This window comes from Carlito syrichta, unplaced genomic scaffold (genome assembly GCF_000164805.1).
Source record: "Carlito syrichta isolate Samal-C Ts95f unplaced genomic scaffold, Tarsius_syrichta-2.0.1 Scaffold287565, whole genome shotgun sequence".
Classification (NCBI taxonomy): domain Eukaryota; kingdom Metazoa; phylum Chordata; class Mammalia; order Primates; family Tarsiidae; genus Carlito; species Carlito syrichta.
In genome coordinates, this window is record NW_007231661.1 from 59,383 (window position 1) to 86,765 (window position 27,383).

Below are 27,383 nucleotides of genomic sequence, written 5' to 3' on the forward strand. Positions count from 1 at the left end.
CCCACCAATTAATTCAAATAATTTATTGATAGCTTGTGATGTGTGATGTTTGCTGCTTGACAGAGCAACAAGCAAAAATCTCTGACCTTATTGAGTTTATACTCTCAAGAGGAGGACAGGCATAAACCAGTGAAAATGAGTGAACTACATAAAGCACATTAGATCATGATAAGTGTACGTTTTAAAAGACCAAGCAGATAGAAATGGGCATTGAAATAATAGACAGGATGGCAAGGAAAGCCCTTATCAAGGAAACAATATTTGAATTAAGACTTGGGCAAAGTGGAGAAACAAGTTATGAAACTAACTTGAGAAAAGAGTACTTCAAGCTGAGGGAAGAGTAGGGCATAGCCAAGGCTTGTGGGGTTAGAGTGCAGGGACTTAGTGGGAGCAGAGGTAAGAGAGGTCATAGGGGCTAGTTGGTGCAAGCTGTGGGGGTTCATGGTTATAGTGTTCGCTTGTACTCTGAATAAATGGAAAGCATGGGAGAGTTTTGAGTAGAGGAATGATGTGATCTGACTTAGTTTGGAAAGCATTACACTGGCTGCTGTGCCAAGAATAAACCATAATGGAGCAAAGGCAAAAGGTGGAGATCAGTCAGGAGGCTATCGCGTTAATCCAGATGAGAGAGTTTAGTGACTTGGATCAGGGAGATGACAGCAAAGATGGTGTGACATGGTCAGATTATGGACATGTTTTGTGGGTACCTGTGATGGGAGCTGATGACAAATCAATTGTGGGGTATGTATGTGAAAGAGAGGACTTAAAAATAAGACTGAGGATTTTAGGCATGAACAGTTGAAGAATAAAACGGGGATGACCAAAGGAAGGCTGCTATGGATATCAGGGGCTAAGGTTTGGACATGTGACTTTTTTTTCATAATCAATATTTTTTATTATGGTTTTGTGGGGTACAGTTGAGGGTTAGGTGTACAATTATGTTTCACTCAGGCACCCTGTTGATAAGAGGTATTTCCCCATCCCCAGACAGATATTTGCTACTGTTAATCCCATCTCCCTCCCCCGCCACATGTGACTTTTGAGATGCTTGCCACATGTCCAGGTGGCATTGTGAAGGCTATTGGCTATATGAACTTTGGGTTCAAGAAAAAGGTCCAGGTGAGATATAAATTTGGAATCATGTCTAAAGCCATGGCAACGAACAAGATCATCAAAATAAGGCACACACAGGGAAAAGAGGTCTGAGGACTATGCTCTGGATACGCCAATCTTTACAGTGTAAGGACATGGGCAGAGCTAGCTAAAAAGATGGGGAAGTAGTAGTCAGAAAAGTAATAGAAACTTCAGGTGTGAAGGATGTCCTGGAAACCAGGTGGGAGTGGTCAAATGTTGTCGAAAGACCAAGTAGGATAAGAAATGGGACATGATTACTGAACATGAAAGTCATTGATGACCTTCAATAGACCCATCACAGACTCTTAGTTGATAGACTGCAGGAAAGTTCAAGGCATGACAGGGTGTGTTCCAGGAGGCCTGGATAGCATGATTCACTAGAGCTGGGGTGACTTTTTATCAATTGTAATGAACATAGTTCAATAGTTCAACCATAGTACAGACCCAGTTGCACGTATCAGTTGATATCAACACTGGGGATCTCATTGTTCATGTTTCAATATATAAGTCTTAACTATTCACATTTGGATTTCTCAGCACCTTTTCAGTGTAAATGGTAGATAGTTATTTGAAACAAACTGAAGTAAAAAAAAAAAAGGAGGATTCATCACTTCACCTACCTGAAAGCCAAAAATGTTCTGGCTCCATGTATGACTGGATCTCTTCTCTGCAGAAAGTTATGGCTCTCCATCTGTTGGTGAAGATTTCCCTTGAACTGGCTTCATTCTTATAGGTTTTCTTAGCACAGTGGCATTGTTGCTCCCAACAGTTCCAGATTGACTTAGTCATGTGGGAATTCCACCACACATCTCACAAGCTCTATCCCAGTAATTTTAGCAAAAATACCCAAACCGACTGTTATCTTCCCAAGTTAGGTTACATGCCCTTCCCAGAACCAATCAAATGTTCCCATTGGCCATATCAGGGTGATGTTCCCTCCCAGTTGCTGGGGTGAGGTAGGTTCCATCCAGTTTCATAGACTAAATGGAGAAGAATGTGGTTCCTTAAAAGAATTGAGGTTCTGAATTCTGAGGCTTCTATAAAAGCAGATGAACATCCACTGCTCCATGCAGGGAGAACTCCCAGGAGCCGCAGCACTTGTGGGCTGCACAGCATTCTCTCTCCCTGGAACAATGTTGTATCAGTTGTGACACAAATCACTTTGCTCCCATTTGCCTTTACAGCTCACCTTCTTATAAATGTTTTGTGATGTCACGGTGGTCACATCTATCCCTATGACTGTGAGCAGCACTCTGCCCATTCCTAGCCTATTGTTCTCAGAATCTTGGGGTGCTTTGCCTCAACAGCACATACCTTCCTCTACACTGGTGAGTTTCTATGTTTCTACTCCAAATGGGGGGTGGGCAGAGAGAAAAGGGACAAAGGGAAGAACATAGAAGAGGAGATAAACCCTGGCTGTGGCCAATAAGTTGGGAGTCCCTATAGAAATGATTACCAGGTGGTGGAAAGAAAATTCTCTGTAGATGAGTCAGATGTCTGGAAATTACTCCTCACTCAAATAAACTTATAGATAAACTTATAGGTTGGTGATGACCCTTGATACCAGCCTGTGTGCCTCCTTGTTTGCATGGAACAGCTGAGCCCTTTGCTGATTTTATTTCCATTGTGATTATTTTTGCCTTCATGGCCACCTGAGTCCACTGGAACAGAGTGTTCCAGGTTCATTCCATGCATGCCTGGCACAGTCCCAGCACAGCTCCAGGTATGGAAACCCATGGGCAAGTTTCTGGATCAACTGGGAACAGGGCATGTTGCTCCAGAGAAGTGTGTATTTCAGCTCATGTAATGAAAAACTCAACAATGTGAGGATGCCCCAGTAGAGGATGGCCCTAGGCTCTGAGGGCACCCAAGCAGCAAGGGTATATGGTGAGATCATGCTAAGTAAACATTCAGCCATGGACTTTGGGATCAAGCTGACTTGGGCCTAGAACATTGTAATCCCTCTGCTTAGTTTAGAATCATCTGTTGTCTATTTGGGCATGTTAATAAAATAGCTGATTAAAAACAGGTTGCTGTCCTTGTTCTCGGCTTTTTTTTGTTTGTTTGTTTCCCCTTTCCAACTTTCCTTACCTGCCGGAGTATGGCTTCAGAAGCTCCAGGGTTGGAAGGCAGTGCTGGTCCTCAGCCTTGGCTTCTATTGCCACATGCCTGGGAAGAACCTGAGGACTTTCCATTTGGATTACCACAGGCAATGCCCCGTGTATAGAACGAGTCTTGGAAAATGCCTAGCTGCTTGATAGTCACTTGAACAATGAACATGAACTTTTCATCTCTAAAGGAGGTGTGTGCAGTTCTGAGGGTTTTCAACTAGCCTGTGATGCTTGGCCTAGGTTACAGATTTTTTTAATTCTCACTTCCAGGTCTTGATGACTTATTTGGCCCATTTGTATGCCATCTTTCATAAATAGAAAACCAGAGCTTTCAGTATTAGGGTTTTGCTGAGGCTTTCGGGGACAATGACTGCCTCCGTAACTATATGCTAAGGAGGCTCTCTTGGTCTAGATCCCAAGTGGAAAATACTTGCTAAGTCTGGATAAGTCTGGGACCCATAATCCATCTGTATATCCTCTGGTACAAGACTAGACCATCTGAAGACAGCATGGCAGCATGTTCAGACTTCTGTGGGATGCCAGGTTCTGCAAGCCTACAGGGTCTGCTAAAACCCTGTGAAGCCTGCTAGAGCCCTTGGACAAACCCCACTTCATGGTAGGCTCTGTTGAGACATGAGGGGCACCAGGCAGAAAGGGAGAGACAATGGTTGAAGCTGCAGAGATGGGGGCAGGCAGTTGCGAATATGCATGTGGATTAAACACACATCCTCAAACTTAAATATGCTTGTGTCCATCTACAAAGGGCTGGAAACAGCTTCAAAATTAAATACAGGGTATATCATTCCTTTAACAATGCCCAATACTCCTTTAAAGGGGGGAAAAATAGACATGATCACCTGGAGTGATTTAGTTACTCTATTTGTCCTGAAACTAAGCACAACTAAACAACACAATTATGCTGGATTATATTGTTTTCCAGTGACAGATAACAAGAAACAGATTTTTTGTAATTTTTTTTCCTGGAGCATATATTTTCTTGGTGCTGAATATCAAATTTGGTCTTCCTTTAAAGGGTAGTATTATTGGTACCAAAGATGACAATTTCATTTTTGTAAAACAAAGAGTGCTACAGAATACAATTGTCTATATCAGTTCTCTGTAAGAATGGGGGACTAGCATTTGAAGCTATTTTTGTGTAGATATTTCTTTGGAAAGTTAAAATGACCTAGTTTGGTTAAGTTGCTTCCCCATGGTTTCACTTCATAGTGAGCCCAGAGTTAAGATAATTCAGAAAAATACAAGGCTAGAATGCCTATCTGGCTCTCTCCCTCTCCAACCTCTCTTGGGTTGAGCACATTGTTTTTTGAATGAACTGGAGTACCTGCCATGTCACTGAGGCAAAAGTGTCCCTGGGTTGGAGGGGTGTGAGGTAGTTCTTATATCCAGAGCCTGATTTTACCTGAGTGTTTGCAACCCCTGAAATTTTTTTCTCAGTTGTGTAACCTATTTAAATATAATGTTGAGAATAAAATTCACATTGGGACTGCAAAATTCTATAGTTGAGTGCTTTCAGTTTATTGTCTCCTTTATATATTATCTTTAAAAAAAAATGAAAAACAAATAATATATTAAATAAACCATGAAGAAGCTGTGCCATTCCCATAAGAAGATGACTTTTCATGATGATCAATCACAGCCCCAAAGGCAATACTGTTAACAGTGGGGGCTAAAGCTCAAGTTCCCCTTCCTCCCATTTTTTATTGTTAATCCCACTCCCTAGAGTTCAATGTCATTGGCTAAAGATCTGTAAGTTACATGATTACTTTGATAAAGGTAGCGTCAGGTCTACCACTGAGTGGGGGAGCATGGTCCTTGGGGTTCTTGGTAAAGTGAAGTCATAGGAAGGCAACTGTGGAGGTCAAACACCTCCTACTCTGGGCTTAGAGTGGAGTCACTGGGACCAGAGGTGAATTAAACCTTGCAACAAACTCAATAAAAAAAAAAGTGACAACCAAAGCTGCAGCATTCAGGAGCTTTTCACACAGTTGGCTCAATGTGCCATAAACAGTAGAGCTCCCAACCCCCTTAACCCCCTGAGTGATTCACCTGGGTTGTGCTTAGACCTTGGCTCTGGCCCCATCTCATGTTACTCTTGGTCATTCTTGATGTACCAGATTCCTGCCTTATCTTAGTTGTATCCTTAGCCATAACCTGAGACCCCTTCTCAGGTAAAAGCATGACCTAAGCCCTGCTCTCTGTAGTAAGCCTGCCTGTTTTACCTTCCTGCTCTACCCAGCCACGTTGCTTCTACAACCTCCATACTCCCACACCACTGGAGATGGGTGGGGTCAGGTGCATGAAATTCCAGGAATGATGAAGAACAACCCTCTGGTTCCGGAATCCTCCTTCCTGAGTTGCTACCTATGCCCAGCCACCTCCAGAATACCTGTGACCTGGATAGAGAAGTCATGTATTTTATTATTTTAGCATCTTTTTCAGAAATCTGCAAAAATAATATCAATGATGAGTCATTTTAGATTAGTCAGGTGAGCCAAGATTAAGGTGACTGAGATACCTTAACTCTGAGGGGTGGTTGAGGAATTACAGCGCTGGGCTGACTGGGTGTGATGGAGTCTCACTTTAAACTTGCCATAGTGTCACAAAAATTAGCATTGTATGGATGCATAAGGATCTGCATCCAGACTTTGAGAGTGGTTTTTAAATTTTTATTTTAAATTTTTATTTTAAAACATAGATTCATAGGAAGTTGCAATGGACAGAGAAGCCCCATGCACCTTTCATTTAATCTCTCCCCCATAGTTACATTTTATATAACTATAGTACAATTTCAAAACCAGGATATTGACATCGGTTTATGTGTTTGCATAGTTATTTGTCATTTTACCACATGTTAGATTCAGGCAACCACCACCACAGTCAACAAACACACAATGATTTTTATCACCACAAAGGTATCTCTTGTACTATACCACTTTATGATCATGCATCCCTCCTGCCTCCCCCCATCCTTAATTCCTGTCAACCACTGATCTGTTGTTTATCTCTATTATTTTATCATTTTGAGAATTTTCTATACACAGAATCATAGAGTAAGTGATCTTTGGAGAGTGGGCTGTTTTTGCTTCACCTTTTTTACTCAAAATAATGCTATTGATATCCACCCAAGTTGTTGCATGTATCAATTGTATGTCCCTTTTGATTGCTGAGTCGTAGTTTGTTACATAAATATACCAGAGTTTGCTTAACCATTTGTGCATTGAAAGACATGTGGTTGTCTCCTGTTTTGGGTCATTACAAATGAAGTAGATCATTCACATTTAATATAATTATTGAAATGTTAGAAACGAAGTCTGTCATTTTATTTTTTGTTTTCTGCTTTTTCTCTGATGTTCATGTCTCTATTTTTTCCTGCCTTCATCTGCGATTTGTTAAGATTATACTTTGATTTATCTATAGTATTTCTGTTATATTCTATATGTAAAATATTTTTGTACATTTTAATTATTTGAGGTCTCTCACTATACGTGTGTAACTTATCACAGGCTACTCACATTAAGATTGTGCCAGTTTGAGTGAAATGTAGAGATGGTAAACCTTTTAAGTCCTAAAATCTTCTTTTAAGTCTTTAAGTGTCTGTAATATATGTCTCTAATTTTCTTAAATGTTTTATTTGTATGTATTTTAGAAACCACATTGAATATTTTCCAGAGTCCTTTCACGTACAGGTGGCCTAAAGCAAACAGAGGCAAAATGAATTTAAGAAGCAAATCAGTGGTTTGACCAGTACAGGAGAGCCTGGCTCCCAGAATGTTCCCTTTGCCACTCTGTCTTCTCCTAACTGGGAGCTTGTCCTCTTCAGAGTCATGTATTCCTATTAACTGATCAGTCTTCAAGTTTTTGCCATAAGTTACTCTAGGAAGATATTGAGTATAACCTGGGGAATCGAGACACAAGAGGCTGAGGCAATCGCTCCAGGCAACAGAGGCAAAACACAGCAAGGGTATGGCCATACCAGGTCCCTAAGGTCATGCCTGGCTTTTCAGAAATGGTGATGATTAGGTTAGTGTGAGTATCTATTTGAGGACAGAGAAACCCCACGTCTTTTTCCTGTGAAGTATTTTTAGGCCTCATAAAGGTGACTGAGGTATAAAGAAACATTAAGATCAAATCTTTTCTTGACAGAAAAATAAGTAGAATTCAGAAAGTACTTCCTAACTGGTCTCAATCTCCAGTCTTTGTTTCATTCTACTTCCAGCATTTTATGTCTAGAGAGATGTCTAACATGTTACCTTCTGGGACAAATCAAGCCCTCTGCTCATTTATTTGTCAATCCTGATGAAGTTAAATGCCCTTAAAACCCCTTCCTGAGACATGGTGGTAAGAGGAAATACATAATAAAGCACCCAGAGAAAGGATGACAAATAAATGTCCACCAGCCAAGCAGTTGGCAGCATTTCCAGGAGAAAGATCTTGAGGACCATACTAAGTGGAATGACAAGTGTGCTGTGAGGGACACGGGAGGGTATGGAGAAGCAAACTCACTGAATTCAGAGTCTTCCTGGGGACAAAGACGGGATCTGTGACCATAATTATTTTGTTAACTTCTTTTCCTTGGCGATCCTTTTGACTATCTAAGGAGGAATATACATTCTAAAAGAAAGTATCTCTAGGGGGTGGAATTGAAATGGGAAGTATCTATATCACTAGTCACCACTCTCTGTCTTGGTCATACATCCCCCAAATGGATTCTGTACCTCCTGGGTCAGAGATGAAGTGACTAAAACAGTAGGTTGGCTCCCTTATGAACATATCCAAGGCCCCAAGTGCCATTGGTGCCCCTTGAGGCTCAGGCATGGTTGTCTCATCATGGTTGGTCCCCTCATCTTTGGAAGAGCTCGTATGTCCTTTTGGACATTAAATGAGGGGAAAATGTGAAGGACAATGCTCAATGCTAGCAAGGGTGCTGTGAAATGGGTCTTCTGCTCTATTGCTCTATTAAATGTATGTAAACCTTTTATAAGCTACTTAATGGCATGTATCAAAAATTATTTTTAAAAACATACCTCTCAACATAGTATTTCCTGTAATGAAGCTATGTCAAGTAAATAATCCAAAGTATTCGAAAACATTTTAGTCATACAGACTTTCATCACAGAATGATTTCCATAAGTGCAAAATTGAAAACAACTTAAAGATGCAATAGTAACTTATAATTATATATAATCATAAGAGTAATTATTTTGCAGATGTTTTAAACTATGGATATTAAGACCATGTAACAGCATGGGTTTCAAAGCAGGATAGAAATGTCATGAATACTGTAATTTTAACTACATATACAATATATACAGAAAAATAGCTATATTATTATATTTTTACAAAATATATACAGAAAAATAGAAATCTGCCAATATGATAGTTGGCTTACACTGCAGAATGATGGATACTTTCAGCTACTGAATTTAATACTATGTTGTGATTCTGTTATTTTTATAATGGAAACATTTAGCAAAGGGAAAAACTAAAATGGGAATTTTGGCTCTAGATCTTCTAAGATTTTAGAAATACAATAAGGTTGTCATGGCTAAGCATTACAAAAAGAAACAAACAGCAAGGAGTGAAGAAATGAATTGTGCGTCTGCTATGGCTTACAATGTGAGAAAAAAGCTAAACCCACAAACACGGAAGATGCCTCTCAGTGCTTCCCATTGACCACTCAGCAAAATATGCCACTAACACAGGAAAGTCTTGAGAAGAAAAAGCCTCCCTGGAGGTAGATTCCTTGATTCTCTTATTTTAGGCATATAAGAATGTGAGTGTGTGGTACACAGTGAGACCAGAGAAGATTCTCAGCTATTGTGAGGATTCAATCTACCACTGTGGTTTCTACCAAAATATCTAGCTTGAGTGGCAGCACTGCTCAAAGTAGTATTTCAACTTTGAAATGCACCACACTCCAGTTCTTAAGGAGAACTGACTTCTGTTGGATGCATTATTCTATGTGCTAACTGTTTTAGATCCACAGCAATCCTTGGAGTTAGGTATGGCATTACATCCTCTTTACAGATGAGATAACTAAAGGTGCCCAAGGAGATGACAAGTCAGAAGCAGAGCTATCATGGACCTAGATCAGTCTGTCTCCAGAATCTTTGACTTTTCTCTGTGCCTGGTCAACCCAGCATATTACATAGCCCTGATCTCCAAGTCCTCAGACAATGATGTTTTGCCCCATCTTCTTTTAGCTGGTCCCTCCCTCAGCTTGCACAATGCAAGCCAAGCTTCCCCAACTGGACACGGTCCCTGAACCAAGGATGGTGCCTAGTAAGGCACCTGGTATTTATTTATTGAATGCACAAACCCATACCTGTCTCCACTCTTTCCTTCCTCTCACAAGGGTCTGGAAAAGCACCGGACATAATAGGATGAGAATGCAACTTCATTCATTCACAGCCAGTTAAGGTTCTGCATGTTTAGCTGAGAAAGCTCCTAGAGCAAATTACGCAAGCACAGTTAAGAGAAACAGTACTGCTTTGTGTCCAAGAAGCTATCTGCCAGTACTTAATGATAATATCTGCTCATTTCTGTTGCTTGACTTTGTTCCTGACCCAAGTTCAAGGGCTCATCTACTTTCTTACAAACTCATACTCTGAGATTCTGACCCACAACATTTCCATAGAATAAGCTCCACGTTCAGGAGCTGGTGGTAGGTTCTGAAAGGCCAGTGATAGTGATAGTAAGAAGGTGTGGCAACATTAGTTGCCCTGGCCACAGACTGTAGACAGGAGAGCTCTGGGGCATAAAAGCTACAGATGGCTTTTTCTTGACTCATCATACCTATATGTGTAGGTATGTGCATGCAGAGAAGAGAGAAACACATAGAATGGCAAGGAACCAAAAGTCCTTAAGTCAACACAATCACACATTGAGGAAGTAGGGAAGGTGTTTTATAGGCTTGACTAGAAGAGCTCCTGCAGTCACAGTGGAGCCCTCAGTGTCCTGTGGATGCAGCCCACTGTCCTCTTCCCTCCCTTCTCCCTTCCTTTCCTGCCTCGAGGTCAGGGTCCCAGTCACCTCCAGTCTTCCTGAGAGTCCTTGGCCATGGAGTTAGGTGAGACCAGACTGGAAAAGATGGCCTTTCTTGGTGTCATTGTGGCCATGTTCTTGATCTTGTTCAGCTTGTCCCGGTTGAGTTGGCATTTTCTCAGGCAAGCCCCACACAGCTCCTTCTCCTCCACCAGATGCAAGTTCTCCAACCTTTTGATGGAATCTATGAATGTGTCTGTGTCCTCTGGCTTTGGAAAGGGATTTCGCTTTATATTGAGCTTTTTCAGCTTGGGGAGCTTGGAGATACTCACAGGAATGGTGTTCAGCAGGTTGTCATGGAGTCCCACCTCATGAAGCTCCTTCAGAGCACCCAGTGTGGTGGGCACACTTTCCAGGTGGTTCAAGCCTAGATTCACAGTGCGGATGCTCTTGAGTTGATTCAGCTCCACAGGCAGCCCGTTTGTTGTCAGCCTGTTGTTGCTGACATTGAGGTAGAGCAGGTTGGTCATCTGGCCAATGGATTCGGGGAGCTTGTCTATGTAGTTGCTGTGCAGGTCCAGCCATCGGAGGTTCTGGAACTTGGCGATTGAGTCAGGGATCTTCCTGATCATATTCCGGCTAAGATCGAGCTCGTCCACATCATTGAGTCGCAGAATACACTTAGGGAAGGTGGTGATTCCCATCTTGCTTAAGTCAAGGCGTTTTTTGCCATCGAAAGTGACTTTGATGCAATTCTTGGCCACACTGAGGGTGATCTTTTTGCCTTTGGGCCCTTTCCCGCCCTTGACCATGTTCTTTTAGTAGATAGTACGTTTGAAATGTGTTATTCTGATTGGTTGTTGATCAGTGTGAGGAAAAAGTCACATAAAACTGCTGGAAGATAGACTCTGCTATAAACAGAAAAAAAAATCTAGTTAGGAGATAACATAAAGCCACTGGATTTCTCCCTGCCCCATCATGATGCTTTACTCTCTAATGGTTAAAAAGAGAGACAGAGGATAATGGAGAGAAATCAGGGCATCAGCAGAGGTAATCAGGTCATAGATTTTTAGCAAAGTGTATGCCCTCTTCTGGCTTCAATTTCCCCTGATATAGGATGGGAGGGGCAGGGTTGACCTGAGGGAACACTTAATGTTCTCCTAGCTGTGCCATATCCTTACTTATGAACTCCCTTGTTGGCCTGGGCTGTCACATGTGCTCCTACCCAGGGTCACGTTTGGTTGCACATGAGTGTGTGTGTGTTCTTGAATACCTGCCGCTTTCTAGAACCCCGTGTAAATTGATTATTCCCTCAAGTTATCACACAAGTTCCTGGTGAAGGGCTGCTAATTCTCAGAAGCAACATAATCTGGATCTGAGGAAATAAGGTTGGCATTAAGACTGACTTATTATTGCCTTGAAGATCCAGAGGAACTAGTCAGATCCTGGCTACAGTGCAATGCAAGAGGTACAGAAAAGCCTGTTGCTCAGCCCAGGGGTGTCAGTGTGCTGACACTGCATCCTACAGCACCATCGCTCTTCCCCATGAGCACACAGGGGACCAGGGGGGAGCCTGGCAAAGCTCACAGAGAATTCTTCCTTTTCCACCTCCTACCCTCTTCTCACCTTCCCTCACATCCTTCACACTGAATTCAACTGCAGATTCTGCATTATAGGTGTGATAATAATTATAACTGCCACCATAGAAATAGAATGTAGATGTGATATGGGGGAAGAGTCTGGCCTCCACATGCTTTGCTTGAAAGTCCAGCTCTGCTACTGGCAATTTTCTTAAATTTTCAGTGCTTGAGTTTCCTAATTTGTAGAATCAGCCCCACCCCATAGAGCTCTGAGGAGGTGTACATTATCTAATGCTATAAAGCATTGCCTGGAGCATAGCAAAAGCTCCATTAATATTAGTTATTAAATGTTGTTATACAATATTGCTTCTAATCCTCAACAAGATCCACAATATTTTGCCTATTGTAGAGATACTGAGGTTCAGAAGTGAGGAAGATCTGCAGCCAGGAAGAGGATGCAACTGTTTTGTTCTGGGACCCCATTTCTTTTCAACAACTCAGTGCCTTTGGTTTGCTGATTTTCTGATTTTAGCCCAAGATTCCCAAACCAGGCAGAAGCATGGCACTGAGAGACAAATGTTTGCACATTGCCTCCATTCCCTGCAGGGGTTGGGTGAGGAGAGGTACTCTATAGTTTCTGTACTTCATCATCCAGACCCCTTATTAGAGTCAAGTTGATATAGCACATGAGTCTCCAGTAGTCAGGCTGTGTGGGCCTATTGTCACATGTCTCCCTCACCCATAAATCTTGAGTGTCAAAAGGAGATGTGTAAAGATGGTCTTCCTCATGCTTACGGTAAATCCCACTATTACCACCCTTCGCTGAAGACCAGAAGGTCCTACTCTGTGCAAGTTCTACAGGGTCACAGCCTCCTGGATGAGTGGTGGTCTCCATGATAAACCAATGAAAGTTCTTAGCTCTCAATAGCATCATTGGTGATCTTTTGCATAGGCCTCGTAAGCTGCCCCTATTTTTTAGAAATGGTGAACCCACCACTTTCAGGTATAACCGACTGTTTACCAAATCCAGCACTATGTTCACTAGTATGAAAATATCTATATCATTCAACTTTGAGGAACCAGGTGGGATGAAGCAGCTTAAAAAAGAAAGCTGGAGTTTCCGTTCCAGTTAAGATGGAGTAATCATGCTCTGCCCTGCCTCACCCGTGGAAGCAACTAAAGACCCTGACAGGGCTGGGCGTGGTGGCTCAAGCCTGTAATCCCAGTACTTTGGGAGGCTGAGGTGAGAGGATTGCCTAAGCCCACAGGTTCGAGATCATTCTTGGCAACATGGTAAGAACTTATCTCTACAATAAATCAAAAATTAGCTGAGCATGATAGCGTGTGCTTGTAGTTCTGGCTACTTGGAAAGCTGAGGTGGAAGGATCATCTGACCCCAGCACATCAAGGCTGCGGTGGTTGTTAGAGTGCCACTGCACTCCAGCCTGGATGACAAAGTTAGACTCCAGCGCGCGCGCGCGCACACACACACACACACACACACACACACACACACGCACGCACATAAAGGCCTTGGCAGAATTCATAGAGAAGCTCTCAGGACTCTAAAATAAATGGAGTCAGGCATATAGAGAAATAATTTACAACTCAAAGTAAGACCAATCTGGGAAAAGTTTCCCAAATTCTCCCCTTCTTCCATTCGACCTTATCTCTTGGCCTGAACACAAAGACAGTCCAGAACACAAACTTTGCATGAGTGAGGAAAGAAAAATTTCTGATTTCCAAGAAGATCCTCTCTTTCTGGTCCAAGGAACAGGAAACGGAGCTTTATGAGGCAGAGATAGCGGAGGAAATAATGTTTCACTTTGTTTTCTGCTTCTCGCCTACCTCAGCCCCAGGCAATCCTGCATCCCTGGCAGGGTCAGTCAGATAGTCACCTAGAAGCTGAAGCAAGAGAACTGTTGTCTCTGACCAAATTGTGGTCCCAGGATCCTAGGACTGGAAGGAGAGAAGGGTAGAGGTACTACTGGGAGCCAAGAAGTGTTAGGGAAATTAGAAGAAGTTCAAGAAATGTGATTCTTAAAGTAGTATAGGAACTCTGGACTTGTCTTGAGCTGTTTCTGCTTTAAAGGCCTTTTAAAAGTCCTGCTTAAAAATACGCACACACACATACACACAGAGTCTTGTGCCACATAACAATATTTTTGTCAATAATAGATGGCATATGCAACAATGGTGCCATAAGATTTTGATACCATATTTTTACTGTACCATTTCTATGTTTAGACACATTTAGACACACAAATACCTACCATTGTGTTACAACTGGCTACAGTACGCAGTACAGCCATATGCCGCACAGGTTTATAGCCTAAGAGCAATAGGCTATAACCTATAGCCTAGGTGTCTAGTAGCCTGTACCATACAGGTTTATATAAGTCCACTCTATGATGCTTGCACAACAATGAAATCACCCAAGGACATGTTACTCAGAATGCATTCATGTCGTGAAGTGACACTTGCCTTTATCTACACCTATATCATCAATGTCTGTATCTATATATCCATATCTCAGAAGATGTGGAAAAAGAGTTATGGTGCAGAAAAATATTTGAAGTAAACAAATGGCTGAAAACTTCCTGAAGTTGGTGAAAAATATAAAAATCACAAATGCAAGAAGCTCAGCAAACTCCAAATGGGATAAATAAACTCAAATAAATTTATACTCAGACACATAATCAAACTGCTCAAAATTAAAGAAAAACTTGAAACCTGCCAAAGAATAATGCATCATCTACAAAGGAACAGCAAGATGAATGACTGCAGTTTCTCATTAGAAACCTTGGAGGCCAGAGGTATTGAAAATTGGTTTTTATAGTGATGAAGGAAAGGAAGTGTCAACCTAAACAGTGAAAACATCCTTTAAAAATAAAGGCAAAATAAAGACATTCTCAGGTGAACAAAAAATAAATGGTTTTGCCACTAGCTAAGCTGCTGTAAAAGAAATGGAGCAGAAAGTTCTTGAGATGAAAGGGAAACCATACTAGAGAGAAACTTGGAATTCTGGGGATAAAAGAAGAGCAATGAAAATGCTAAATATCTGAGTAAATATAACTGTAGACTATTTCTCTCTTCTTAAGACCTTTAAAATATGTACGCAGTTGAAAGCAAAATTAGTACCACTCTCTGATGGAGTTGTCCAAGTAAGTAGATGTAATAATACCTATGACAGCTACAGCATAATAAGGGAAGTTAATGAGACATATATGGTGAAAAGGTTTTTACATTGCTTTTGAAATGGTGAAATATTATTTCTAAGTAGGCTGTGAAAGTTAAGTATGTATATTTTAATACCCAGAAAAATCACTAAGGCAATATACAAATATATATAGTTAATAGAGCAGAACTAAATCTATAATTAAAAATTAAAGTTTTTAAAAGTCAAATAGCACAAAAGAATGCAGGAAAATGGAAATGAAAGTAGTAAATAGAAAACAACTAATAAAATGGTAGATCTAAATTGACCTAAACACACCAATTAAAAGACACAATTACCAGGCTGGCTTATGCAAGAAATAGACCCAATTATATGTTATCTATTTTTAAAAAATCCACTTTAAATAAACATAAGTGAGTTAAAGTAAAAGAATAAAAATGATATACCATTCAAACACTAAGGGAAAGATAAGTGACTTTATCAATATCAGACAAAATATATTTTAGAGCAAAAAAAAATCTACCCGAAAGCAAGAAGATTATTACTTATTAATAAAATGGACACTTTATCAAGAAAACAAACAAAAAATCTTGGGTATGAACCTAACAGCAGATACTCAATATAAATGAAGCAAGAACTATTAAAACTGAAAGGAGAAATGGATCTATTTACAACTAAAGTTGGAGACATTTTCTCATCTCAGTAATAAATAGACCAGATAGAGAGAAAAACCAAGGAACAAGATTTCTCAACCTTGGCTCTACTGATATTTTGGGTGAGATAATTCTTTGTTGTTGGCAGGAATGGGGTGGTAATGAGAGGAATGACTTGTCCTGAGCATTGTAGAATGTTTAGCAACATAGGGCCAGAAGATTCTATCTACTAAATGCCAGTAGCTTCCCATCAGTTGTAACAATCAATAATGTCTCTAGATATTGTTGAATGCCCACTGGGGAGCAAAATTGACCACAGATGAGAATCACTGGTATAGAAGAACTGACTATTGCCATCAACCAACTGATCTAACTGACATTTATAAAACACTTTACCCAGTAACAGCAGAATACACCTTCATTTCAAATGCATATGGAAGAGTCACTAACATAGACTATATTCCGGGTCATGAAACAAGCTTCAACAAATTAAATGAGTTAAAATTATATAAAGAATATTCTCGGCTGGGTTCCATGGCTCAGCCTGTAATCCCAGCACTTTGGGAGGCTGAAGCAAGTGGATTGCCTGAGACTGCGGGTTCGAGACTAGCCAGGCAACTTGGCGAGACCTTGTCTCTACAATAAATCAAAAATTAGCCAGGCATGATAGCATGCGTCTGTAGTTCTGGCTACTTGGAAGGCTAAGGCAGAAGAATTGCTGGAGGCCAGCAGGTCAACGCAGAGTGATCGTGAATGTGCCACTGCACTCTAGCCTGGGCGACAGAATGAGTCTCCAACTAAAAAAGAAATAATATTCTCTGAAAATAATAAAATTAAATTAGAAATCACTAACAGAGAGGTAACTGGAAAATCTCCAAATAGTTAACAATTAGGCAACAAATTTATAAATAAGCCATGAGTCAAAAAAAAAAAGATCTCAAGTCAATCATTTAAATTTCCATCTTAAGAAACTAGTAAAGAAAAGCAAAATAAACCTAATGCATGCACAAGGAGGAAATAATAAAGAGCAGAAATCAATAAAACTGAAAAGATATATGGAATATGAATGAAAGTAAAAGCTGAATCTTTTAAAAGTTCATGAAATTGATAGAAAGATTGACAGTAAAAAAGAGACAAGTCACAGATTATAAATATCAGGAGTTAAGGGGGGAGTCACTAAAATCTGCATGCATTAAAGAGATAATGAGGAAATAGTACAAACTACTCTTAAAGAAAAACTTAGATAAAATTATCTAGAGAGGCTAGGTGTGGTGACCCAAGCCTGTAATCCCAGCACTTTGGGAGGCCAAGGTGAGGGGATTGCCTGAGCCTGTGGGTTTGAGAACAGCCTGAGCAACTTGGTGAGACCTCATCTCTACAATAGATCAAAAAATTAACCAGGCATGATGGCGCGTGCCTGTAGTTCCTGCTACTTGGAAGGCTGAGGCGGAGGATTACCTGAGCCCAGTGGATCAATGCTGGAGTGGCTGTGGAACGTGCTACTGCACTCCAGCCTGAGCAATGGAGTGAAACTCCAATTCAAAAAAAAAGTCTAGAAACTACTCAGCTGCAAAGAAACACAACCCCAATAGACATGTAATTATTAATGAAATTGAATTTATAGTTGAAACTCTTTCAAAAAAGAAAACTCCAAGCCCAATGGTCTTATTGTTAGATTCTATCAAACATTTAAAGAAGACTGCCTTAGTCCATTCATGCGGTTATAACAACGTACCATAGACTGAGTGGCTTATAAACAACAGTAATTTATTTCTCATAGTTCTGGAAGCTGGGAAGTTCATGGTCAAGGCGCGGACAAATTTGCTGTCTGGTGAGGACATGCTACCTAGTTCATAAACAGCCATTTTAAAATTAATTTTTATTTATTTATTTATTTTTGTTGTGTCTCCACATGGTAAAAAGATGTCAAAAGAGTTTTCTAGGATCTCTTATGTAAGGGCATCAATTCCCTTTATGAAGGTGCCACGTTCATGACCTAATTGCCTCTCAAATGCCTCAAATTATAATACATTGGGAGTTAGAGTTTCAATATATATATTTGGAGGGACACATTTAGTCCATTGCAAAGACATAATACCAATTTTACATGATCTCTTTCAGAAAATAGAAGAGGGATCAATTCTCAACTTATTTTGAGAGGGCAGTTTTACCCTGATGACAATGTAAAGAAAGAAAGTTAAAAAGCAATATTCCTCATGAACTTAAATACAAAAATCTTCAAAACAATACTAGCAAATTGAAACCAACAATATATAAAAAGAATAATAAATGACAAGTGGAAATGCAAGTCTTACTCAATACTTGAAATAAGTTAATATAATATACTATATTAACAGACTAAAAAGAAAAAAAAACATATCAATTGATGCCGGAAAAAAATTGACAAATTTAACATCCACTCATGATAAACACCTCTCAACATACCAGCGGCAGAAAGACTCTTCTTTATCTGGATAAAGGGCGTCCACAAAAAAAAAAAAAAAAAAACTATAGCTAATGTACTTGGTGAAGGACTGAATGCTTTTCTTCCTCAGTTTGGGAACAGGCAAGAAGGTATAGTCTCAGAGAACTGTGCACAAAGAGGGGCAATTTTTTGTAGACAATTTTTAAGGTAATTTTCTTAAACTAAAAAAAAATTTGGGACTCCATATTCTATATCTATCATTTCCAACATGGCTGCTGGCTTAACCCATGTTGGAAGACTGTGACTTAGTTACACCCCCCCCATACAACCCAGTTCTGTTTCTTAAAAGGCATCCAGATATGCACCAGCTGGTCACTGCTGTAGTCTGGTGTGTGTGCACCAGGAGGATGTTGTGCATACCACGGGCAACAGCTGTTCACAAGCTGGCGTGTCAGAACAACTGTCTACTGTACTTGAGTTAAAATCTTCATTAAACAGAGATGAACTGTGATTAGGGAAGCCTACACTCTTATCTTATGTTTATCAATGACTTGTCTCCATTGCCAGATTTAGCAAATAAAATTGGAGGATCCCCAGTTAAATTTAGCTTCAGATAAACAACATAGTTTTCACTATACATATCTCCCAACTATTGCATAATCCAGTATTTTATTGGACAACATTATCTTATGGGTCCGAACAATTAGTAAATAAAGTTTCCTTTGTCTATGGTTCTTATTAGTCCCTTGGGACTGATTTAAGTCAAGTCCTTTTGCTTATTCATTCATTCATTCATTCATTCATCTGTTCACTCACTATGTTAGTATATTGAGTGCCTACTGTATATCACGCCTCTGAGCCACACGAGTAAACCATAAACAGGCCCAATCCTCTAGCTCAAATAGCTAAAATCAAGATTATTACTGATTCTGGTCACCAGATCTTCCTGAGAACCCAACATTGGACTGACTTTTTTTTTTTTTTTTAACTCTACTATATAAGATAAAATTTAGCTCAGGAAGGCCAAAAACGCTGAGCATGGGTTAGAGCAGGGGTCCTCAAACTACAGCCCGTGGGCTACATGCGGCCCGCCGAGGACATTTATCCAGCCCACCAGTTGTTTTTGCCGCTGGTGCCTGTCCTGCCTAGCAGCCGACTCGTCCAGGCCCGCAGTGCGCATGTGTAGAATGTGTGTCACACTCTCCGACTCCCCTCCTTCTGTCTCTCCACTCCTCCTCTCAGTAATCTCAGGAACCATGCCCTCAAAATGGCAACCATCTTTGGCAGCACTTATGTCTGTGAACAGACTTTTTCCAGAATGAAACATCTGAAATCTCCAACCAGATCTAGACTAACTGATGCACACTTGCATCACTTGTTACGACTAGTAGTGACAAATATGGAACTGGACACTGACCATCTCATTAGCCAAAAGCGGGCCCATAGTTCCCATTGAAATACTGGTAAGTTTGTTGATTTAACTTTACTTGTTCTTCATTTTAAATATTGTATTTGTTCCTGTTTTGTTTTTTCACTTCAAAATAAGATATGTGCAGTGTGCATAGGAATTTGTTCATAGTTTTTTTTTAAACTATAGTCCACCCCTCCAACAGTCTGAGAGACAGTGAACTGGCCCCCTGTTTTAAAAGTTTGAGGACCCCTGGATTAGAGAGATCCTGGACAGGAAGGGGTGCTTTCAGTACAGTGGAGATCTAGCCAGGTGGGCCCAGCAGTGTCTGTTCCCCACAGCCCACCCACATGGTGAGAAGCGGCCCTCCCAGCCATGATTAATGATGGCGAGGAAGCAATGTGGAGCTGGCTACAGAGCACTTCTCCATTAGGGAGCTTCTCTCCAGTGGGTCCTTTGGCTCTGAGCCTGCCCGTTAATCACCTCACGGTAAAGTAGGGTGCTGGCTGAGATAATGCACTTTACCTCCTCTCCAGTGAGTATGGGTCCCCAGACAGCCCCAGGGCAGATGGAACATGATGAGCCTACCCCCTTCATGCTTCTCCTTGGGGCCACCCAACCCTTGCTGGGACCATCGTTCTCAGTTATGGAAAGCAGAGTGTGTTGTGTTGTTCAAGGTCCATCCTTACCCTTAAACTGCCAAGTACCACTAGAAGCAGACCAGTGCCAGGAGCCCCATTTCAGAGTACCCGGAGACCAGATCCATCCCTCTGCCATCCAACTCCATATAGCCAGCATCCTGCCCAGGCCTGCTCACCCATTGAGAAGGAGAATAAGTGTTGGCAAAAGAAGTGTGAAACAGACAATCAAAAGATACAATCAAAATGATTTAGATGGCCTATTATTATCAGTTTGTAGAATTCCTTGAATGTCAGAGGGGTACCAACCCACACAAGGGAAGTTGGCAATTATACAGAGAAAGAGGTATAAATAGATTGGTTTGATGAATGGATGGATAATGTATTTCATTTCACATAAATAGTTTAGAAGCTCAAATATGAATGGTTTCTAAATGTACTGTGCATTTTTGTCCTGTACAAAAGTGCTTCTTATACTTTGGAAAAAGTGGAATAGTTGATTTGACTTTAATTCTTAATTAATTTTTACATCTAGTCATTGTGAATCAAACAGCATGGTGGGACACCCCATGGATATCTAAATTAAAAAAGTAATGGCAACGAATATATTAATGCCATCAAAATATTTGCAAGCATTTTTAGTTTTAAGACCCTTATTATCATATGATATTAGAATTTATCTGGTGCTTCACATTCACATATCTTTGACTATATTTCTAAGTAAGACTGACTTTGTTTCTATATACTTGATATCTCTAAATAGCTCGCTAACATGATCTCATAATAATTATTTCACTTTTTCAATAGATACATTGAGATATGGGATAGACACCTGGTAGGACTGAAACCCCCAAAGTCATCGCCATGGCTAACTTCATAGGAAGTTTTATGCCATATGGATGAGAAATACGTTTTACTTGTGAGTTATCTCTGAAGAGAAAATGACAAAATCTTCTCTCAACAATTCACTCATTCAAAAGTGGCTTCATTTATTCTCTTTCCCAATCCTCATATTTCTAGTAACCTCATGTTACTAGGCATGTAACAGTCCATCTTACCTCACTGTGACTTCCTGTGTGTCTTCAAATCATTCTCTATGTCTTCCACCCTTTCCAGAGTGGGTCTTCTTCCTCTAAAGAGAAGTGGAACTGTATCTTCACATGTGAAGTCTCATGGGAGGCTAGAGACCTGTGTCATCACTGTGGGTACTGTCTGTGAAGTGGTTTTGTTTGGAAGGCCTGTTTCTGACCAGGCCTCTGAAGTTCACACTAACTTTCGACTCAGGCATAGTCCATGCTGGGAGAAAGAATTATCACTTGTCCAGTGATCATTCTGGGCTAGGAACTGTGTGCCGTGCTACTTACTTTGCCTGCATTTAGGAGTCTAGACTAATTGGGGGTCTAAATCTTGAAAACCTTTTAGTTTTTCCACTAACTGCCCCGACTGTTTTACACGAGCCCTCCATTTGTGAGCAAAAGGACAGGTTTCTAATGGAGGGGACAGACTAGAGGTGCAAAGATTACTATAGAGCTCACAGCAATAGTGCGACCAAAGTCTCGGCAGAGTTGTTGGAGAGCCAATGGGCAGGAGACAGCAAGCGTTGGAGTTTTATAGGGACTCCATGGTTTACAGGATTTTTAAACATCAATTTTGGAAATACTGCCAAATGTTAAAAACCTCTCACCATCATTCACTCAGGTAATATGTATGAAAGTAAATTGCCTTAGACATGCCATGGGCTCTTCATATATCTCTAATCTCCAGAACAACTGTGCAAAGTGCCAACTCTATTTTGAAAATAAGAGAATTAAGACTCAGAAAAGTTAAGTAACTTCCTCAAGGTCACACAGGCAACAAAAAACACAGCCAAAATCAAACCTAGATGTGCCTGATACATAAACTGGTGTTGAATCTTTCTACTACATTGTACTTCCTCTCTCTCTCTCTCTCTCTCCCCTCTGTTGCCTGTACATCAGTGGTGGCAAACGCCTCACCCTAGGGGTGCATTGTTGGCTCCCACTGACTGCAAGGAGAGGAAACCATTCAGGAATCCTAGCTCTCCCAGGCTGAAAACCATACTCACTTCTGCAATAGAAAACTAAGTCCACTCCCCACCACATATCCCCAAGAAGAATGTTCCCATTTGGTTGCTAATGGATTCTCTGATGTTGGAACCAAGGCATGAGTCAGAGTCCCTAGACTCTAGGTGACCAGACCCTTTCTCTGTTCCATTCTAACTTGGCATAGATTGGCCTAGGCACTGTGATTCCACCCTCAGGCAGGCTGCTCAAAGGGGAATGAATGGCATGCATCCTGGTTGATGCAGCTAGCCAACTCAACAGAGAGTAAGGAGAAGAAGATACAATCTTCGGCCAAAGTTCTTGGAGGGGTCAGTGATGCATATGTCTCAATGACCTTTTGGAGGGACCACAGGCAAATAGGAGTCCCTGAAGAAACCATTTCAGTTTGGCCCATTGCCTGCTCACTCCACTGCCCAGGAGTCAATATGGAGGATGCTTGTTTTCTTAGATATACTATATATGTGTATGCCTGTACCTAAATATGTATAAATACTATACATTTTAATTATATTTTAATAGTGAATAGAGTCATTTAACTATAAGAACTTGGAATTGACAATGAGAGAGAGCAAGAGAAGGAGAGAGAGGGAGAGAGAAGGAGAGAGAGAGAGAGAGAGAGAGAGAGAGAGAGGTTTTAGGGCACATAATGCTACAAGTCAATTTACTTTGGCATATGTTCCCAAGTGGACGGTGATAGAGACAAGAATTTGTTGTTCCTTGGCTCCTCCAGTCCCTACGGGCCCAGCATAGTATGAACAATGAATGTGCACCAAGAATGTAAAAACACAGGCTTTTCATTTAGTATCAAACATTAGCCAATTGCTGACTCCCCATACTCAAAGCAGCAACAGCAACCTCCTCTGCCCTGGGGGCTGCTGGCTGCATGGCACCCCTGAGAGTCTGTAGACACACTGCCAGAAGTTTGATTTTTACCACATAAGTGTCCTTGAACAACTGACCCCTTGAAAGATGAACCTCTGCTGTTTCCAGACTACAGACTGTCTCCATGTATCAGTCAAATAATGCCTCCCCATCCTACCACTCTTCCCCATCCCACACACATCCTTAGACCAGCCCTCAGAGGTGCATTATGGCATTGTCTTCACAAAGCGGCCTCTCCTTTGCCATTTCATACAGTTCTCACAACTCTCCTTTAAGGTTCTACAGGTGAGGATGCTGAGTGATAGTAGTGAGAGGCGGGGGATAGGAAATGTAGTTTGTCCAATGGTCTTGTTCCAGAGTTTCTGGGAGCAATATTCTTCCCATTACACCAGAATTCCCATCCCCATGCCTGTACAGCAGCAGAGCATCTATATAAAAATTATCAGGATCACTTCATTTGGCAATTATCTGGTTAATTTGACCAACACGGCTCTAAGTATCCTACTGGTATATTATACATTTATAGCTCTGCCTGTCCCCAATATTATTTACTTCTCTATCCTTAGCAGCAGTGTGGCTCTGCATATGTGTGGCCTGGGAGGCTGTTAGCTGTCAAACTGCCCCCTCACCCCTGGTGGATAATAAGATTTCAACTTTTATTTGGAGCAAAAGTTCCCAGGGGGTCACAGGGCCCAATAACAAAAGATTATGATTTCGTATTGGTTTAATAGCATCTATTTTGTAATTCTGAATATAGTCTGTTTTAATTGGATTTGTTAAAAGAACAAAAGGGAATAGGTGCCTTACAATTAAAATAAAATATTGAGATTATTAGCTTAACAGACTAGAAATGCCTTGTTCATCCACTATACGTTCAAAACACTCAAACCAACCTCAACACAAGCAAAAGTCAAAGAACCAAAGGCAGACTTGGTACCTTCAAACCCTACCACATAAGTATCGATTCTATTTCAGCCAATGTGTTTTAAGCATTGCTATTGCTAGTTAGACATTATTTCATTTTCTCCTTGCAGATAAGGAAATTGGGGCTCAGAGAAGCAGCTTGACTGAGTGAAGGCACATGAGCTTTGACCCAGTGCCCAGTTTACCTTCCCGGTGACCCTAGATGGTCTCCTGAACTTCACTGACCTTCAGCTTCCACTACTATAAATAAGATGATAAACTCTGCTTCCTCAGGTTTAGGGGAGGGTGATGTGTGGGCCTGGAGGCTTTGGCTATGATTTTGCATGGGTAGGAGGTAAGGGAGTGTGGCATGGACAGGACAACACAACTACCCAGTGGTGAAGTCTTGACTCCGGGTTCTGACTGGGTAGAATCCCTGTTCAAACTCTGTAGCTCAGGGTCCTTGTGTACTGTGATGCCCCTGCTTCCCCAGGTGCAGGCTTCAGGTTAATTTGTCCTGAAGGACCCCCTCACATCATGTTGGGGAGATTCTCCTCATGTGGCCTTTGGAATGTGTGTTCTTTCTGTGCTGCCACACCATCTGGCCCTGGCTGAGAACCTGCTGATGGTAGACACAGTATAGATTGGTGCTCCCATCTGCAGTAGGACAGCTCTCAATTCCGCAGAAGGCTTGCTGTCAGTCCAACCTCCTGTGAAGTTGTGAGACTACCAGAAAGGGGAATGCTGGGGGATGGTTCTAAGGAAACAGTTGGACTTCCTTCCCATGGCCCTTTTAATTCATTCATTCGTCAATAACATGTATTGGATACCTACTGAATGAGGCATTTTTTGGTGCAGCAAACAACATGAAGGCACCGCCCAGGTTCTAGAAGAGAAAACAAACAAAAATAAAGTATACTACCAGGTGGTAGTGAATGTTAGGAAGAGAAAGAGTTGGGATGAAGGAAATAGAGCAGAGAGAGAATACTGAGATGTGCTCTTTTAGAAAAGGGCCCATGAGGGCCTTTTAAAAAAGAAAATATCTGAGCGGAGACCAAAGGAAGTGAGGATTCAGGGAGACAGGGAGAGTATTTCCAATAGGGGAAACATCAGTGGAAAGTCCTCCTGACAGAGAGGAGGGGAGGGACACAAGAGGAGGGGAGGGACACAAGAGGAGGGGAAGTAAAAGGAGAGAAGGAGGAAGTCGGGAAGTTGGGAAGTTAGGAAGTTGGAGTTGGAAGGAAGGAAAGGAGGCATGGAAGGAGGGAGGGAGAGGGAAGGGACGGATGTAACTCAAAAAAAGGTAAATAAATAACAGCTATTCAGAAGATTTATTTTTCCAATGATACTCTAGCTGTTGTAAGAAAAACAACTCTAGCTGTTGTGAGGATCTCTCAAACCAAAAGAAGCAAACCAGTCTCCCAAAGTAGCCACAGCATGGTTATGACCCCTCCTCTCTAATTTCTACCTGAGACAAAGGAAACCCTGCCCTGAGACTTGCATCTGTCATTTGGTTGTTCTGGGCTGGTGTCAAAGGATCTGGGATCCACCAGAAAACTCCCATATTCTGGGTCCCATACATCCAGCCCACTGAGTGGGGCACCAGGAGCAGTGGAACTAGCCCAGATGTGGGAAGGAGTTAACCAGGCTGGGTTAGAAGCTACCTCTGCCACTTGCTCTCTCAGGGACATGGCCAAGACACTTGCTCCTGTTTTCTATCTACACTCATCTGGCTGGTCTACACTCACTGCCTTGGTGATCTCACTTAGTCTTATTACTTTAAATACCATCTATATATTAATGACTCCCCAACTTTTGTTTCTTGCCTGGACCTTACCTTCTGATTCTAGACTTATGTAGCCTACTGCCTACTTAGTGTTTCTACTTGAACAATGATACACATCTCAATCTCCACCTGTTCCAAACTGAGCTTCCCCTACCCCAGCCTACTCCGCCACAACTTCCTCTAGTAGGACTGACAGCCTTGGCCTCCTGTGGACACTCTAGGCCTAAACTGTGGTATCAGACTTGGCACCTTTTTCTCTTTTACTCTACATTCAATTTATCAGGAAACCCTGCTGACTCTGCATTCAAAATATATTCGGAATTCCACCATTTCCCAACATCTGCCCAGGGACTACCCTGGATGGAGTTGCTGCCATTTCTCACTGGAACATTTGTAGTAGTTATTTATCTTGCTATCTTGCTCCTGCCTCTGCCTCATGCAGTCTATTCTCAGCACAGCAGTCAGAGAATTCCTGTTACCACAGCCAGCCCCAGTGGGTTATCCTTGGCACACAGTCCTCCAGTGACTCCCACTTCACCAAGTCAAGGTTAGGGTTCTTCTGGTGGTGCCCATGGCCTGCCCCATCCATGGTCTTCTGAAGGGTTTCCATTCACTCTTTCCCACTCATTCCACATCAGCTACCTGGGCCCAGCCATTCCTACTTACAGCCTTTGCTCCAACTGTTTCATTCTAATGGAAGGTTCTTCCTTCAGGGATCTATTTGATTGACTTGTTCACCTTCTTCAAGGTTTTGGGTGAATCTCACCTTCTCAATTCCGCTATCCTGATCCCCAGTTAATAATACAAACTGACCTCTCCCCCACCACCAATGCATGTTCCTTATTCTGCCGTATTTCTCTTTCATAGCACTGGCACCCAAATATATTTTAAGATAGACTTATTTGTTATACTTACTTTTATTCTCTGTCCCCCTACTCCCATCCCCCACCAGATTGTAAGAGCTCAGGGCTGTCTTTTTGTCTTGTCCACTGAAGCATCCCAGTACCTGGCACACAGTGGGTCCTCCATCAATATTGGTCAAATGAATAAATTCCAGGTGCTTAACAAGGTCCAATTCCCATGCCCTCATAAATAGTTTCAGCTTTGTCTCACGTTTCATAGCTTATAGTCAGCTGCTGCATAGTCAACTTGACCTATTGTTTTTACATCTACTTTTAAAAGATTTCTGAAAAATGAAAAATATTTTTTAGGGGAGAGGTGCCTGAGTAAACTCAGGTTGTCATTTGTACACTAAATATTTGTTAGTCACCGAGTCCTGAGTGAGGCACCCTTGGGAACAGGAGTGCTTTCCAAATAGATGCATATGACACATGATGAATTGTTTGGCCATGAAAGCAAGTATGCTAGGAGGCTGGAAATGTGTCAGTAACATCACACTTGAAACTGTTTTAATTGGGTCAGGCCAAGGGGAGAAGGAAAAGCCTTCAGAGGGAGACGAATGAGAGCCAAAGCAAGGATGGAATCAAGCCAGGAAGTGGACTGGTACCCTGGGAAGAGATGGAGCCCAACTATCAAGAGTATATAGCCGGGCTTGGTGGCTCAGCCTGTAATCCTGCGCCTTTGGGAGGCTGAGGTGAG

The 27,383-nt window shown here is 41.5% G+C and overlaps 2 protein-coding genes across 2 annotated transcripts in view; one reads left to right on the plus strand and one right to left on the minus strand.

Moving 5' to 3' along the window:
- Nucleotides 1-27,383, plus strand: part of LOC103254854 (WD repeat- and FYVE domain-containing protein 4) — a 115,790-nt gene that overhangs the window by 30,223 nt on the left and 58,184 nt on the right. The window lies entirely within an intron of this gene.
- LRRC18 (leucine rich repeat containing 18) overlaps nucleotides 10,156-27,383 on the minus strand; it is a 20,103-nt gene continuing 2,875 nt past the window's right edge. Inside the window, exon 2 of the mRNA XM_008052840.1 lies at nucleotides 10,156-11,144. Within this exon, the coding sequence (XP_008051031.1) occupies nucleotides 10,295-11,062 (768 nt within the window). The 5' untranslated portion in view covers nucleotides 11,063-11,144 and the 3' untranslated portion in view covers nucleotides 10,156-10,294. The remainder of the gene's footprint in view (nucleotides 11,145-27,383) is intronic.